The sequence below is a fragment of the Osmia bicornis genome, chromosome 3 (assembly GCF_907164935.1).
Source record: "Osmia bicornis bicornis chromosome 3, iOsmBic2.1, whole genome shotgun sequence".
Classification (NCBI taxonomy): domain Eukaryota; kingdom Metazoa; phylum Arthropoda; class Insecta; order Hymenoptera; family Megachilidae; genus Osmia; species Osmia bicornis.
Genome location: NC_060218.1, coordinates 2,309,898 through 2,328,312, shown reverse-complemented (window position 1 = coordinate 2,328,312; position 18,415 = coordinate 2,309,898). Strand labels below are relative to the sequence as shown.

Below are 18,415 nucleotides of genomic sequence, written 5' to 3'. Positions count from 1 at the left end.
TGGTAGCCGTGCACAGAGACAAACAACGAGTGGGAGAGAGAGTGGTTGCGCTGTCGCGCTGCGTGGCTCGCGGTAATAGGATTTCACGTAAGCAGCCTCCCAGGCAGCGGCCAAAAATCGAAGGAGCTTACGGCGGCGGGATGCGCCGTCGGCCTGTGCAGCTCCGAACGAAGGCGAAACGGAACGGAACGGAACGGTCGTGGAAAAAAGAAGGGAGCCTGGACGCGAGTAGAGGCGGTGCGGTGCGGCCTGGCGCGACAGAGCTCGAGGGACACAGGGCTCTGCGAACGAAGAAAGGAAGAGGACGATGGCGGATCGTGGCGAAGGGTAGTGGGGACGTGGAGGGATGCGAGAAAGAAAGACGTCCGGCCCGTACAATTTTAATTAACCCGGTACCGGGTAGCCGATCGCGATCGAATCGGGTGCACGATCTACAAGGAATCTACATAAGATCCTCCACTCGCGGCTACAACTCAATCCCCTCTTTCTATTCCACTCCCTCGGCCCTTGAACCAGGCCCGCCACGGACTCTATCCTCTCTCTCTTCCTCCTCCTGGATCCGGGGGACACGAACAACCAAGCACAATCTTTCCGCTCCCGCCGTGGCTTCTCTTCGTCCCTTATCTTGGCCAGCATCGAAGATAGCGAGTTCTCTGCAAGCTGGCTACTCGCCAGCAACCGAGCTCATATTGTTCTCCGTGCGGCGTGTAACTTACCGAGAAACAGAGATAGAGAGAAGAAAGGGGCCTCTTCTCGCTTCGACATTTTTCTTTTTTTTTTTTTTTTTTTTTTTTTATGTTGGCCACGAGGGCCGTGCGTCCGCGACCGCCTTAACGAACAGCGATTTCTGCTTGTTTCGCCAGGTAAGAATAGAGGAGATTGAATTTGCTTCCCCGTTAGGGTGCGATTCTTGAGATAGGCAGATACTCGAGTTCGAACGTCTACGATTGATGCCAGAGTTTTGCCTCTTCGCTCTGCAGGCTTGTCGAGCGGACAGGACCCAAGAGTGGCAGTCGTGTTCTCGCGTCCGCGCGTATTAGGCCGCGACGACGAAGACGCACCCATACGAAGAATGGTATGGGTAACACGATAGCGGGCCGTATGTAAAACCATCTGGTGTAAAACGAGCTGCTGACTCGTTCGAGTATTAAATCGGCCCTCTCTCACCCCTGTTCCATTCTTCGGCCCACCCTCTCGCGCTCCGTTACCCGGCCTCTTCAACATTTCTCGCTTCGATTCGGTCCCTTTATCCTCTCGAGTGCTCGCGAGCAGAGCGCAAACGGTCTCGGTACGGCAGGTCGACTCGGACGTCGCGACGCGCACCGGATGAACTCGTTGCCGTTCACGTGTCGTCCTCGGACGCTGAACGTCCGCCCGTTCGAACGTCCTCTCGCGTTAAAGTCTCGGCTTAATCGGTCGATTCTCGGTCGCGAAACAAAGAATCTTCTCCTCGCGGCGATCGCCGCCGAGAGATACACTCGAAAGAATGCCGCTTCGAGTTTTCTCCAACGAGAGAACGAGGAAAAACGCAACCTCGACTTACGGCGCGTAAGGAATTTATAGGGTTAAACGCGGCGTAGACGAGGCTCGACGGGCCATATAAAAGACACTTTGCGCCGGTTAATGGGCAATTAAAGGCAGGGTTTACATTTCGAGTGGAATACATTAAGCGTGTTGCCCTTGTCCGCGATCGTGGCCGTTAAGCAGCGTTTGCCTTCCGAAAAACTAGGCCAAGAAGGGATTACGAATGTTTGCTTTTCCTACCAGTCGAACTTTCCTTGTCGTCGACTGACCTACACCGTCGTTAGTCTTGCGATTACCTGCCGGAGCCTTTGTATCGTCGTTTGTATTCGGAATCGATAATGAGCTTTTACTTGGGGTTCTTGCAATTGACGATCATCATTTTCCAAGTACAAAGAGTTAAATTTAGAATGCTCCAGTGTTCCCGGTTTCCCAGGATTTTACCGATCGAAGATGCTGCGAACCGGACGCGTTTAATAATAACGCAGGTCGATCTATCACTCCGCTTAATGAGAAAGAAGTCGTACGCGTACAGGCCGCGGCGCATCGCATCGCCACGGTTCGCGGGACCCTTGTTAATCGCGTTACCTAGCTTCGTTGCTTGCCTACTTAAGACGCACACCGCTTATCTACCGACTATGTACAACAACAATATTTCCAACATGGGCACGCACGCGCGACTCCACTCTTGCGACTGAATTCCACGCGAGCGATCTTCCGAGCCGACTAACCGTGAAACTCGTTCGAATCGAAATCTTTGAAAAATTACATCAGTCAGTTCTCGATCCTCTAATAGCCAGTTATTGACAAATCTGATTTTATAGTAGCTGAAAGCTATTAAAAGAAATATCATAGTTTCGTCGAGATAACATCAACGACTAATTGAGTGATAATTAGCGGCGATTTACGGATACAAATCCGACATGTCAGATCGACGAGTGTGATACGGAACGTTGAAGCACGAAAGCGTAGGAATGCTGCTATACGTTTGCCAGCCACGTGGCTCTCCGCTCGCATTCTCAATTATGAACCGTTCCGCTTCGAAGATTTCACTGATTTTAATTTGAAATCAAATGAAATTAATTAGAACTCTTCGCGCGAATGGTAAAACGAAAGATAATCATCGACACCTCAAGTTCGAGCTTCAATTTGAAAAGTAAATCAAGCTCTCGACAAACTTTCTGCTTACAAGATTCGTCGATTTCTGAAAATCTGGGTCCGTTCGCATTAAAGAAAGCCTCGCCACTGACCTTTCTCGTAGTTGATTTGCCTCTCCTGTTGCCTCGCGTTGTCGGCCGCGACCTTGAGCAAGCCCTGGATATTCCTGAGCAGGGTCTCCGTACTCGAGACCGAGGGATCCTGGCCTCCCTGAGAAACGGCCACCGCCGCTGAGGCTATCTGTGAGTAGTTCAACGCCTGAGGACTCTCGGATCCCGGCGCGGGCAACGGCAGGTTCTCCGGGACGTCCGACAAATCTGAAAAAGTCGAAATCGGTTTCGTTTCAAACTTGTACGAAGATGATAAATTGATCGCTGAAAGTTTCGTTATTAACAGTCTATTTTAGGGCGAATGAAAAGGTGGGGGTGGGAGAGCATTCTTCGAGTCAGATAATTGTAATGGGTTTCGAGGAAGGACAGGAGGCGAGGCGGTGGAAACGGTATTGGAGAAGAGATCGGAGCGAAAAAAGGTGAAAATAAGGCGAGAGGGAGATGCGTTCGCTATCAAAAGGTGCCGGCGGATCGGCGGATCGGTGGATCGGTGGATCGGCGTATCGAAGGCAGGCAAGCAAGCCAGGCAGACGCGCGAGCATTAAATCGGCCAATGGCAATAAGTAACCGAACACTGTGCCGTTGTAGGTGCGCGCTGATAATTAAAAGACGATACAATAAAGCACGTATCATTGGCCATAAAGCAAGCCAGGGCTAAAGCCCACGGTGTGGGCCGTACCACGAGCGGTCACTTAAGCAAGGAGAACCCACGCAGACGTCTTGTCTCGCCACTCCGAACCTCTTCGGCAATAACCATAAGGCATCCTTTATTCCGGCCGGATCTTTCGATGCCTCGACCTCGCTCCTTTCGACCACGAAAACCATGCTTCCAGGCTAATCGTCGATACAGAGGAGAATAACGAGGCTACTCCCGCTTTTAGCGTCAGGCGACTCACGACGACCCGCGAAAAGCAAAAACAAAGAGGTCGCCGGATATCTCGGTCCGGTTCTTCGAGGAATCTCGACGGTTTTCCATCCGAATCCCTGCGATAGTTCGAGGATAAATTCAGCGCCGCTGGACAATGTTACAAGGCTAATCGCGGCCTCGGTGCTCTACGTGCTGTTCGTGCCGTGCCGTTTCATTCGCGAATTTAATTCGTCCGCGATGAGGTTAAATCAGAAACGTGGCGAAGGGTAACAAGTAGTCGTCGCGGGATTACGACTCTGGAACACGCACGCGTTGTAAGTCTCCTCGAAGGAGCGCGAGACCTCCCTCGAACGTTGTTCCAACGATCCCCTGGCGAAATTTATCGCCGACTCGTTCCGTTCTCTTTCTCTTTCGGATAACCGTCAACTCCAGACAAAAACGAACCAGTGGCGTTCGATTAACCCTTCGATGATGAGCCCTGCAAGAATCCGTGATCGTTCGGGACCGTTTTCTTCGTCAAAGGGTTAACGGAGCAGAGGGAAATCGTTCGCGAATCCATTCGTGCGGATCCCATTTGCGGGTCGGGCCGAATCTTCAGGAAGTGGACGGAGAACAGAAACGGCCGAATATCGCGGTAGATCGAATTCCAGGAACGAGAGCGAGATAGCGGCGCGTCTCATTAAATCAGAACTGCATTCCACGACCGTGTACACTCCCACGGGCGTTCGATGGGGTTCTACTTCGATCACCGCGAGCACCATAGGTAGGATGTAGCCGATGCATACGACACGCTGCGAGACACGGATTTCTTCCTCCCTCCTCTACACGATCACCGCAATTTATACGTCTAACTCGTGTCTTTCCCAAAATTTAGGGGCCCACTAATTCCTCCCTTCGCCCCATCCTCCACGATCATCCTCTCTAATCTAGCCTGCCTCGCGTCGTCTTTTCGACTCCGCTTAGCAATCCGCATTCCTCTTTTTCTTTTCTTTCCTCTCCTCTGTAGCATTGCTTCGGGACGGAACGAACCGTTTCTCCCGTTCACGCGATCCTACGTGACTCTAATTGGAAGATCCAATTAACGCGCGAGCAATCGGCAAATCGATTAGGAATCACCGCGATTATGACGCTTCGCTGCATCGAAGCGCCGCGCCGGGACAGCCGAGATAGCACCATGGACCGTGATGTTTATCTGGGCCCATCTTTCATTATTAAAATGAAACTAAATACCGAAGATGCGAGTCTAACGACCAACGGGCCCCCATGGCCAGTGGTGCTTCCTTCGGCTGCGCGACCCTCATTTTTTGGTTAAAGTGCAATTACTCTTTCGATACAATTCAATTTACAATGCAGCTTCTATTCGAAGATGGCGAATCGTTTAGGTCGCTTGGATTCTGCGAAAGCAAAGGTATTCCAACTTGGGAGTTTAGGATTTCATAGTACACAAAGTCAAACGAAGATAAAATCAATGAAACTTTACTTAACTAGAAAAATGATCTAGTAAAAACTACTAGAGTAGGTGCAGAAAATGCAAACGCGTCGAGTTGAAAATTTCAGCGTTCGCGACTGACAAGTTTTGACAACCGCTGAGGAGACGAGTTTCTCGGGACGTTAGGATGGAAGAGGAATCGCAGAAGAACGTCGTTCCGCTCCGGACGGAGATGATCGATGAGAGGGTCTGACCTACCAGTCGTCCCGGGGAACTCGTCTTTAAACGCGGTCTGTCCAGTCGATTCGATATAATTATTTTACGTATGCGTGCCGCGGAACGGGCAACATCGTTTCGACTTTCGGCACACGTCAAATCCACCGTCACGCTCTACCTGCCTTTAATTGATCGACCCACGGCCCGAACGGTCTCTTACCAACCTCCTCCGCGTTTAGATCGCGCGAATCTCACCTTCGTCCTTCTCGTTGTCGTCGTCCAGCTCCTCCGACAGATTGTCGTCCTCCTCCTCGTCGTCCTGCGAACGATGCGACGCCTCGGCCTCGCTTCCGGAGTGCTCGCCCACGCTTCCGCTTCCCGCCGTCTTTGACAGGTTCAGCACGGGACTGTGACCGTTCGAGGAACCTGCCAACATTTTCGTTCCTTTGATTTTATTAAAATTTCATCGTGGAAGCAGAGCTTCCATTTTTATAACGCTTATGATGGATCTTATTTGTTTCCGTGCATCTATGTTTGCCCGACTTTCCGTCGCCCTATCTATTTGATATCCTAGCATTTTAATCCTGACGTGGATAGATACTGTTTGGTTAACGACGCCAAGGGGAATGACGCATCGTCCAGATCCCCCGGACGAGCGTTTTACTAAGAATTTCCGACTAGAACAGGTCTGGGCAACTTCAATTTTTATCATATTTAGCCCGAGTCTTAGCTTTTCATAGGTCGCGATCAAACACGGTCGACGTCCCCGATGAAATCCTCTGGAGAACAATAGAGGGTCGAACGATTCCGTGGGGCCTAACTAGACTAGGAACACGATCGGATTCGAACTCGAAACACGTCCAGTTTGTCGCCAACCGGGACGGGGAACGCGCGTTCGCCAGCAGGATAAAAGGTTCGATCGAACGGATTAAAATATTACGGGGAATCTGAAGAAAGGTGGAGCCGCGGTGCCCCGTAACCCGATATCAGACTTAATCTCCTTGGGCCTCCTAAACGCTCGGACGGGTCAGCGACGAGAAATAAAGAAATCGAGAAAAGGACTGGACCCTGAGCGGACACGCTCGGCCAACCGTACAAACCTTTTCTATCTACCACTTAGCATTCAACCCTTTTTTTTATCAGGAAACGTGTAAATAATTGTATTCTCTTTGAAATCTAATAGAATTTCAATTGTCCAGTCCTTTGTAACGTTTGGAAGACGATTTAAGGGAAGAAAAGGCAAACTAAAAAGAAAAAAAAAAATGGTCCCGCGACGACCTCGAGTCACGAGAAGCGCGTTAGGTCGTCGGGAAAGAAGGATGCACCGTTCGCATCGTTGCCTCGTCGAGGCTGTAATAGCACACGGCGTTATTCGCTTAGTATTATCGGGCCGATTACTGTAATTACGGTAAACGAGCGTACGCGTATTTATCTTACCATTGTGCGAGCTCAGATCCCTGGGTTTTTGGTCCAATGCTAGTGCCCTCTCGGCGTCTCCTCTCTCCTCGCGGAGCCTGTAAACATCAAAGTACACATAGATACGCTTTTAGTGTCGATATTACAACCGATTCGAGCGGAGGTGGACTCGGCCGCGCTGGCCATTAATTAAATAATTATTCTAGTCGTCGAGCGAACGAATCGCGTAGGAAGATAAGTGCAGGTCTTCGCCGAGACCGCGTTCCATTCGATTATCACCGTTAATCGATTCGACTTTTCTTTTTCTTTTCTTTTGGAATGTCGCGCAACGTTTCAAGCCAGGTATCTCTCTTCTTCCGATAGAACTCAGAAAATGGAAAAGTGTCCGAAAAGTGAGAAAAAACGTCGACGCTTTTATCGTTGACTCCAGGCGCGAGGTGACCCGCGTATTTACGAATTTATTTGGCGACGAAACGCGTCGAGAGAGTAGGAAATGGATGTTTTCCCGGCCGATTACACTCTTCGCGCTTCTTTCTCTCCTCCTCCTGCAAATTATTCTCCCGGGTATACTTTTTCCAGCTCGGTCCTCCTCTTCGCACCTCGAATCGAACCGCGGACCATTAAGTAAGAAGTTAATATCATTAAACATAATATTGGGCGCATCTGGGAGCCGCAGAGCACTTACCAACCCTCCCCCGTCCGCTTCGCCGCAAAACCACCCTCCTCCCGGTTCGCGCGAGTCCGCGAGACCTCGTCCCATCCCCCGCCAACCGCTTCCTCGCATCTCGACCCCTCGAACCTTAATTTTTTAATGAGAAAATGCTTTCAAAGAGCCGGAGAGAAATACCGTGCGTCTACGAGCGATAAGTTATGACCGCGTTAAGCGGAATGGAGGAGAGAACACTCTCCGTTTTCTTCCCTTTTCCATCCCCCGTTTGATTCCACGTTTTCTTTTCCCCGAACAACGACCGGAAAATATACCCATTGCACCGTGTTTCCGTTTCGTCCACGATCGTCGTGGCCATCGAATAATAGAAGCGTCGTGCGCGTCCGATATCGTAACGACTTAATTTCGAGGATAATTAAATTTTAATTGGTAATACGAGTCGATTAAGACCGTCGATGGGTATCTCGACCCGCCTCTTCTTGGGCCAGCGAATTCGGACGAGAAGGATACGCGGCAGAGATTCGTCGGCGACCCAGCTACATTCGGCTCAAAGGGAGGGCTTGAGAAAAGGGTTGAGGAAAAGGAACGAGTATACCGCGAACGAGAAGAAGAAAACGGAGAGTGAGAGAGAGAGAGAGAAAGTGGAAGAGCGAGGGCGAGGGCGAGGGCCGATTCGCTTAGACGTCGTCGTAACCGGCAACGAGCCGGGGTTATTAAATTTGTAATTAGTCGAATATTACGGCGAACGTCGCTGCGCGCGCGTTTCGTGTCTTCACGGTTCCAGTTTCAGCGTGTTACATGCGCCCGCGTGCGTTTAGCCGCGCGTTTACCTGGCTTCGCGTCAGTAGACACCTAGAACGCCGAGCACAGCCTTTACGCCACGTTAATACATCATGGATTTCATTACGCGCGCCTATGGCTTTCCGCCGCTGCCACGACTCGCTGCTAGTCGCGAATAATTAGCGAGAGAACCTTCCCTTCTCGGCGACGAGCCCCTTTGCCCTCTCGAGCAACCTATTCATCCGCCAAATAGAATTCTTCGTTAAATCAAAAGGAATATCAAAATATCAGGCTATCCGATAGCGATAGTAATGGAGTAATAGAAAATGAAGAGATCCTTTTGTTATTAACCGAATCGTTATTATCCTCGATCCATGATTGAACTATATTAACGTATCCTCCTGTACCTACGCGACTAATAAGCCAAACGAACGACGATGCTCTTCCTCTCTCACCCCAGATCTTTGCCTTTAATTTTGATTCGGTAATGACGAGCTCGACGGGGATTCCCTGGCGAGGAACGAGCGTTCGGCACAGCAGGAGTTCATTAACAGCCGTATTTCGAACGCGAAGAAACGATGCACGATACGATTTGAAATCGCTGCATCGGTGATAGGATCGAGAACGGGCCACGCGACGAATCGACGCTCGAGTTTTTCCTCGCGTCCAGTTTTTAATTAACGCATCGGCTTCCTTTTTGGCGGGAACGCGCGCGACCGGGCCAAAGGGTGTGGGACCGCGTTCGGTGATTTTCGTCGAAAAATCAAAAGCATCGGTGGACGCGTGACGCGCGTTCCGATAATGACAGGAACACAGTTGTAATTTCAAGAGGACAAAGGACCAGGCAAATTGGCTAAAGTATGCCGGTGCCAGGTTTTTTCCCCGAAAAACGACGCTACGGCACGTCGATAATTTCTCCTCCCTATATTTTCGTATGTTTGACTTGCTCGTAACGAATCGACGATTAACCGACGACCATTCTCCGTGTCGCAATTTTAATTACGCACACACCCCTGCTCCGATGGAATTCGAGCACCGATTGTGTTACCATTCGACAAACGACGCTGACTTTCTAGCGTGTCGCGAACGAGTCGAAATAATAAACGAGCCGGTAACGGTAACGGGATCCAAAGCTCGCGATCCTGGAAACGCTCCGCCACCCTCTGACATCCGAGGCGAAAGGGGTTCCTATCGTAACGAGTGCCGTGTCACGACGAACCTTCGTCCTGCAAGGATATTCCTTATTTCCAACGGCGTTACGTCGATAATTACGAACCCAAGCGATCCTGTTACCGAAAAGATAGAACAGCTCTTCATCCAAAGCTTCTTTGAGAAAGTCCCAGAGTTCTGTTTCGAAAGACAACCTACGTTTTCCACGTGACTTGCGGAAGAACGAACGACTAGCGAGGGAAAATATGAGAAACATAAGTCAAGATAGAGACGAAATTGCTTTCGAGATGGAGAACCGGACGAGTGTCAGGAGATCGTTCCTACGGACGAGAGGAATAAAGGGCCGAAGGAATCGAATTACACGAGATCTCGTCGCCCCTGCCATTCGATTTCTCCCGGATCCTCGCAAATATTATCCGACGTATCGGCAGACGGACAACATTTATCAAATGGTGCGCGACCAGTCCGACTCGAGGGAGTTCTCTCTTGTCGATTCAATCAGCGGATGCCTGAGATTCCATCCTCCGCTGCTCGTCGATCAAATCGATGCGAACGAATAAGACGTCCAGTTCGCGGTATTAATTCCACCCTTCCACTCTTCTTTTATCTTTGCTCGTGCAATTTATATAAACAACACGAGGTTAATTCGATCGTGTCGAATTTAAAACACCGTCGTCGAATAAAACAATGTCATCAGAGGGGACGAACGGCGTTCGACACGGCGGGATTAAATTACAAAGCCAAAGTCGCGTTGCTTTCGCGAAGCTCGTTAAACACCAGGCTCCCATACTTATGCAGATTTGATACCATTCCTCCCAGTCCGCTCGGTAGCACGTTAATTGCCACGTTTACGCGACTCCATTGTCATCAGGGCAAGGGGGCGAAGATCTTTCCAGTTACTCGTGACAATGATACCCCGTATGCGAATCCTCGACAAAGCCCACCCATGGCTTCCTGAATCAACCTCACGCTCTTCTCTCACTCCCTTTTATCTCCGTTTCCAATCCTCCCATCCCCTATCCTCTCACGATTCTTCTCCCGGCCCGTTGCCAGCCAGCAGCAGCTTTCTTCTTCCATTTCGACCCCTTGACTAATAGATCCGAACAGCAGCGACGACACAATCGGGCGCGCGCAGTAACTTTATATCAAATCCGTGGATTCCAACGGGAGTAACGAGTCGTGATAAATGACGGTGCCTCGGCCCGACGACGATTGAGATTAATTTCTCGTTGTACGTCTTGCAGCGGGATTTAATACGCTCGCGGTCAAGTTCATCGGGGAACTGCGAGAGGGAGCCGAAACCGTGTTGTTCGTTCAAGGGAATTACAAGAGGGAAGAAGCGAAACGAAGTTGTACTGCACCCCGTGTCCAAGGGATTTATGCCCTTCTTCTTTCAATATTTTTTATATTCCTCTGTTACGTTTCTGGATCATTTCTTCGAGCAGTGAATAAAATACAAGAAGGAGAGAGAAGCGAAGGAAAAGACGTTTACAGAACGATACTGCTCGACGAAAGGTCTCCTTACGGTTCTCTCCTCGCCCCTGTCGACGTTCCAACGAACGTAGCCGAACCAGCTAATTATGTATCCCCTGCGGGACCCCCGCAGACAGGAAATGAGACTACCCGAGTTTCTATTCCTTCCATGTACACGCGTACGCCCGTGTGCGTAACTCTCTGCTCCGAAACGCTCCGGTTGGATTAAGCGGGGCCCGGGGATCAGATACCGTGCGCCCGGTGATAACCTCCGACTTTATATCCGCGCAGGACAGCGGTTTAATTAGACGACGCCCGTGATTCCGTCTAGAAACGTTGATCGAGCTAAATTGTTTTCTCGCTCTCTCTGCTCCCTTTAGATTCCGCTATCATCCTGATTCTCTCTGTTGCTTGTCCGTTTCGCATCCGAATAGCTTCCGGGGTTGGCGGTAAAAGACAATGCCGATCGACCAGTTAGATAATCGACCGTTAAGACGAACGACAGCTCGAACTTGATTTCATTCGCCTTGCGTAAAACAATCACATGGATCGAGGATGGAAAAAAAAACGAGAGGAAGTTTTAAAGAAACGAGGTGTAAACGACTCGTTGCGACGAATAATTGTTTGTTTATACGGGTCTAAGCGCTTTTTAGTCCTCCCGCCATTCTGACTGCTTGCTTGTCTGACTACCAATGGAGCCTTCTTCTTGCGACTCTTTTTCAACCGACGTTTTGCTCCTACGCTCGTTAATTCACCGTTGAACACATTGGATGTGTGTCGTAACATGTGGCTACGGATTCAAAGGGGACTGGGGGTATAAAAATAGCGAAAAAAGGTTCTCTCGAAAGTACATCTTATTTAGCTGCTTTCCCGAGTTCGTTTGCTTTTCTAATTTTACGATTTTTTGTTTCGATGAATATGGATACGCGAGTCAACATCGAAACGATGAATTTTAAACAATTTTAGTTATTAATAACCATTGTCGGCGTTCACATTGTTGGAGAAAAATCGCAAACAAGGTCAATGTCGGTAAAGTTAAACAAGCGATTTGCAAAGGGTAGAATACAAGCAGAAGCAAGGGTCGCGTTAGCGAAATCATTTATCCCGGAAAAAGATAGGCGGTCTGCGTGGTTGGTTGGATCGCGTTCGTGTACGATACGTCATCCCCGTTTGGTGGGTGACGTTCACCCCACCTCGCAGCCGCACGCTCGCTCGGCCCCGAGAAAGCCTCGAAAGCATTTTTCAATTCCGCGAAACTTTACGATAGATATCTTCCCCACGAGAGAAGCGACCGCTCGCCCGCTTCGCCAGAAACATTTGTACATAAATCTGAAAATTATGAGCCGCTCCCCTTTCACCTCCCCTTTCAGCCTGGCCAGCCATATGCCTGCCAACGCGTAACGGAGAGATAACGCGTAGGGTAACCCCTCGTAAGGGCAACCGCAGCCGCCTCCATCTCCACGTCCTGGTACACGCGTGAAACTGCACCGCTTTTTCTCTTTTCGAACAGAACCGAATAAGCCAGCGCGTATAAATCAAGATTCGTGGAAAATAAAAATCACTTTCGCGACGGATCGCTCGATTAAGGGCCATCGATGGTCGCTCGGGGAGATCTCCACCCTAACCTGAGTAAAAAGAGAAAGAGGAGAGAGAGCTTATCGCGGTTTCGAATGGACCGATTCCACACGGGGGTCGCTACAGACCGAATGCTTTCCCTCTTTCTACACCAAATCCCCTTCGTATTTTTACGCGACCTTTCTTCGCCATTCCCTATTTTGTTCTCCAAATGATTTCGTGAAATTAAATAAGACTAGCAACTCCAAAAGACACAGAAGAGAAAGTTGGACGAAAAAGGAGAGTTCGGGCGAGGTTCAACGAGCGATAAGTCTACGGCTCGATGCTCAGCCGGCAGGCAATACGCAAATAAACTGACGGATCCCCCTTTCGTATACCCTCGACCCATCGTTCCCTTGGCCACCCCTTAGCTTCCAGAGTAGATCGAAGAAAAATATGCCCAAAGAGAAAAATAAAAAAAAGTTCAATCGAGGGTATGTATGTACAAAAGCAAAACAGGGTACCTTTTCTATCCTTTCCTCTCTTCAACCCTTAAGTCAGACGGCTTAGCAAAATGGAAACGTTGTCGCGTAAAGAACGGAAGAAGAAGCTTTCTGAGAACGGAATCTTTCGAAAGGCGGTGCAAACGATTCGAAGAAGAAGGAAATACGAGCGACTCGGGGCGATCGTTTATCGATATCTCTGGCTGGTGAAATCTGCTGGTCCACGATAGAGCGAAACGCTCGCCTCGCCTCGCCGCCCCTATTTCTGCCTCCACTGTGCGACGCGTGTGCGAAAATACGTAACGCGTAAAAGGCCGCTTATCGGGTTTGCGCAAGAATAGGATTCGACGACGCTTCCGAAAGCCATAACCGAAACGGTAACTGCCACCCTCTGACTGATCGAACTTATTCTTTTCCTTCGTTCCGTTGCCTTCTCCTTCTGTCGCGACGCAACCTCCGCGATAATACGCTCGGCGCAAGGGAACGACGCACTATTTTTCTGGAAAATTGAATAGACAAAATCGAATATTTGCCTACTCAGCCACCGAGCGTCTCCCATCCCCTCTATGCTATATCTCTGCTCACCAGTTCGCGCTCTACGCGTCGCAAGCTCTTTTCGCGTTTTATTAGAATCGCGGTTTAACCGTTCAAGCGTTTCACAATTGCGACAAGAGAGCGAGATTCCGTCTCGAAAAACAATTACGTCGCTGACGTTGGCGCAAAAATAAAGGGTGTCGCGCTTAATTACGCGAGACAGCGAGGCTGGAGCGTACGTTTTCAAGCGCGTAGCTTCGCCGAAGCGTTTAGCCAGCGTTCACCTTGGCGCTTTCTCATCAAGTCTCGCTTAATTTCTAACCCTTTTCGGGGGCTGCCGTTTTCCCGTCTCGATCCAGGGAAAGGGTGGCCAGGAACGCGGGAGAGAGTATATTAAGCGACACTCGGAATTACAAATAACAAATTGCAATTTGATTCCCCGGCCGCGTACGGCACTCGTGTGGACGGGCTCTGTATCGTCTGGGGCCGAGGGCGCAATTTATCATTAACGCCCGACAATTTCGGTGACGGCTCTTCCCGATTCCAATTCCTGCTCCGGGGGATGATTTCTCCTCTTCGAAGGAAGCCACCAGTTCGTTAAATAAATTTATCCATCTGAATCTGGATTTAAGTTAGCGTTATGCGCACCAGCGCGAATAGAAAATCTCGAAGAGGATCATCTCTCGATTCGAGAATCCGGCTCGCGATCCCAAATAAACGCCAAAGGGGGTGGTGAGGGTGAGAGAGCCGCGAACAGGGATGGAAGAGAAGCAGAGCGCGGAGAAAAGAGGGCTGGAGTTGAGTTGAGGGGGGTGAGCGGAGCGGTTTATATGGCTAAAGGCGCATCCCCCGAGCCGTATCGATCGTTGACTTTAAAATTCAAAGAGACCGACAATAGCTTCCCTTTCCGCCGAGCCTCTGTACTACAATATCATATTCCGTTCCTTTCGTTTCATTGTCTGGTAAAGCCTGCGCTAATAATAAAAGATTGCTACCCTGGAAGCTATGCCTAGAAAGAGAGGAAAACAGAGAGACAAGAAGGGGGTTGTCTGATGGTGCGAGAAAGACGGAGAAATCTAGAATAAGGGTAGGAGAAGGTACAACGGTAAGAGAAGCAGGGTTTGACTCGGTAGAGTCTTCCCAAGTTCGGTGCTACATCATCCAGATAGCCGAGCCATAATGCTTCCTTGAAAAGTTCCTCGAATTCGGAGAGAATTTAATATTCCGCGCACGGTTACCCTTCTCCGCCTCTTTTCGTTCGTTTCGCTCGTTTTCTATCATTCCTCGAACCACGCTTTATCGCCGTTCCACTGATTTTCAGTTAACGCCTTCTCTTCATCGTTTCGAGCATTGTTGTGTTTATATTATCGGGGACCGGTAATCGCGGGAAATTGGTAGTATCTTTTACCTTCTTCGACGAAGAAAGGGAAGCACAAAAGGCGCGTTCGAATTACACACGTAACAGGAACGGAGAGAAGGATATTTGTCGAGGGAGAGGGGCGAGGAACGGGTGCGGAATCAAAGGGGCGCGCAACAATGGACGATCATATTAAATCATAAATGTAAACGAAGATGGCATTGGGGAGGGCGAAAGCTCGCGCACAGTCCGATAATGAAACTTGCCGGATCCTCCAACCACAAAGGTACATGTACCACCCCCTGTAACCACATGTCAGTTTCGCTTTTACCGTTTGTCGAACGTGAAAAAAAGAAAAAAGAAACGAGCGATCGTACTGATTAAGAAGAAAACATTCTTGAAATTACTTAACGTATCCATTATTGTCCACCCCCTTCGACAGGATATGCGATGTGACGGTGCACAAACGGGCGCGTGCAACGCGACGCGCACCTGAGCCGAGATTAAACGTTTCGAGGGATACGAAATGAAATATTTAGCGATCCTCCGAGTTCAAACGGGCAACCTGTGTCCCTTTGTCGGCGACCTGTAGCCATCAAGTTGAGCCGGAATGCGCGTCAACCCCTTTGCATCGTCCTTTCGACGACGATCGTATAAAAAGTAGCTAATAGTCGATCGACTTCCCTTCGATTCCTCATTACTTCACAAAGGGACGAATTTTTAAGCAAGATCGATGGCGCCCGGCAGCTTTACAATTTTTATTAGAAAATTATTTGCAGTCATTCGGGTGCAATATCCATCGACAGAAGAAACGAGAGAATGAAAGAAGAAGGAAAAGAAAAGCGCGAGTCACCGAGATGGTAGGGGGTAGCGGATTAAGTCGTGTGAAAATTCACGATAGGAGGCGGTGGTTAGATCGATCGGTTGAGTGTTTCAAGCGAAACGGGGAGAAGGTGTAGGACGTTGAATGGACCGGATTGAAATGTCGACGCGATGAATAGCGGTCTGAAAGAAATACATTAGCGCAATGTGAAGGGTTACTTGAAAATAAACCGGAATAACCGAGTATACGCGGCCGCTTATCCCGCCAACGCAACGGGGTGCTCGATCATTCTTTCAATGCCGGAACTTTCCACCCGGAAACCCGGCTTTCCCTCTTTCTCGCGATAGTCTCGATCAAGTTTTGCCTTCCCTTGAAAACGTGAAATTTCACCGCGATTCGCGGAAAAGATATAAATCGCGTTAAAACCGACCGAGTAACGGTCAAGCAGGTGCATTATTTCAGCCAACGAATGGTTTACGAGAATTTTATTGTCGGCCCCTGGTGTTCAGCGGTCGTATTTAAGGTTTTATCCTGCCGCCTCCTGCTTTCCTCATCGTCCGCCCTTTCGAAAGGGTTACAGGATTTTATTTCTCGACTGCGTACAAGAAAGGGCCCTTCCGTTTCATAAAAGTCGTCTGGCACATTCGTTGTCGTAGATTATCGACCGGACCACGTTCCATGAAGTGATATTTTTATTTATTATTTCATCTTGAGACGCGTGTTTCTCCGACAAAGGATTGAAACACGTTTTGCCTCGAAACTACCAACTTATATCCTATCTGTTTATTTCCCGCTCGGACGGAAAGCTTCTACACGCACGTCGATTCTATTTGAAAGAGCGAAATAAGTTTTCTTCGTGTTGTCGAAACGGTAATAGGAATTTTATCGCGTCGACAGTCAGCTTAAGCTCGAATTCTTATTCCACGCGTGACGGTGGGGCAGAAATCGCATTTCGGATGGAAGAAAGAAGGCGAAACGGCAAAATTAAGGAGGCTCGTGATCGCGTAACATCCACGAAGAAGGGAGAAGATGGCGAGGAAAGGAAGCAGAAGTTGCTTCGAAGGGGGTGGGGGAGGGGTAGCAGCTGCGACATCGCGAAATTACGAGGTGGCGTTGGAAGTAGTCGCTCCTTAGAGGAAGCGTTGACAAATGACGGAGGCAACTTTTATTATTTTAGATGTTGGCCCATCAGAGACGAGCACGGTTACGACTCCGCGAACCGACCGAGATGTGTTTTACATACATTTCGCAACGGCCTTCGGGACCGCGATACAACCCCCTTGACAAATGGCCCGGAGTTTTATTAGACCAACTTTTTAAGCTACTCCCCCGACGAACACGCGTACCTTCCCGCCGTCGAAATAAAGATAAACTTCGCCTACCACGATCTTGCCCACACTCGCTCGCTTGCTTCTCTCAAACGACCAATACAACTAACAGATTTAATAATGTTACCACGACCTGCCGTCGACCCCGAACGCTTTAAGAATTTTCTGTAATCTATATACCCGTGATAGGCAAAGGGTTGAGGCGCCAGTTGTTTCCTCGAAAAATTACATCGTGAAATCGTTGAAAACGTCTAAGCGTCGAGTGTCCCTACAATCGAGCGTGTAAATCCATAATCGCTGACAAAGATTCGCGCGCGGAGCGTACGATTTCCTCTTTCGAAGCGGATGGACGAGCGTGTGGACTATCGAACACGCAATCGATGCTGGCGGAGCGGAGTTTCCGTGAACGAATCCGAGGCACCGTGGGCGAGAGGAGAAAAAAGTCGAACGCACGTTTCGCTCGAGAACATATTTACGCCGTCGATGACAAATGGTTTTTAGCGGGCAACGGTGGGTGGATAGGAGAAGTTTCGGGACACCCGTTGCACTCGTTCACGAAGGGGCTGGCGAGCAAAGGACAGAGAGAAAAATAAAGAAAGATAGGGAATACGGCAGCGAGGGTGGCGGGCGGAGAGGCGCGAAGGAAAGTGGTTCGCAGATGCGCCGTGACTGATGGTCCCTACTTCCAGATGTACTATATACCGCGGTACTTTTATCGGCGCTTGTTTGTTCAGCGAGTTTCGAAATACCAGTGGCAACGGCATATCGTGCCGTCCTCCTGGATCACGAGAACGAACCAAGCTGAACGAGGCTGAACGTAGAGGAAGGAAAACGAACCGAACGACAGCAATTATCGTCGACGAGAGGAGAGAAAAAAAATGAGAAAAAGGGGAAAAAGAATGATCGTTGTATCAACGACGATACACACGTGTATTTACGTGTCGCGGCATTAAGGCTTTCGTCGCGAACGATGATGGACGTCTATCACGTGAGACAACGTTGCGAGCGTTTCTCCTCCACCTACTACTACATTTTTCCACGGTGTATTTTAGTATCCGAGCTGTTTCGAGATCGTTGACGAGCAGGAAAATCAAGTAAAAAGAGTAGTCGACTGCGGAAGGGTTTCTCGAAAAGAGGGGTAGGAAAGTGGATTTCGGACGATCAATTAATAAGAGGCAGGCATCGGCCACTTTTCATCCGCGTACGGAGAGAGGGTGGAAGAGCAGCGTCGACCACGCGTTGCTATGTAAATTGAAGAGGTTACACGGTTTTACATATTTCAACAGATTCGTGGCAGTGGTGGCGGCGAGGGGATCGTGGCGTTGGCAGGGAAGACGCGGAAAAAGCGGAGGGATGCGATGGGCTGGTGGCCACTCGAAAACCGCGGGCGAAGCGTTTTGTCGAGTGTTTTATGGAAAGCTTTAGAATTGTAGATTTTCTCTCGCTCCTCCTGCTGGCACATCGCTACACGCTCTGGATTTATGATATCCCAGCCGAGAAGCTACGAG

General features: G+C 49.5%; 1 protein-coding gene across 4 annotated transcripts in view; it reads right to left on the bottom strand.

The window, feature by feature from the left end:
* The window catches only part of LOC114878199 (dachshund homolog 2), a 126,302-nt gene that overhangs the window by 39,507 nt on the left and 68,380 nt on the right, over positions 1-18,415 (bottom strand). For all 4 annotated transcript variants that reach the window (XM_029191752.2, XM_029191723.2, XM_029191731.2 and 1 more), the window contains 3 exons: positions 6,740-6,816; positions 5,558-5,728; positions 2,772-2,996 (listed from right to left, as the gene is read on the bottom strand). In XM_029191752.2, coding sequence (XP_029047585.1) covers positions 2,772-2,996; positions 5,558-5,728; positions 6,740-6,816 — 473 coding nt within the window. The remainder of the gene's footprint in view (positions 1-2,771; positions 2,997-5,557; positions 5,729-6,739; positions 6,817-18,415) is intronic.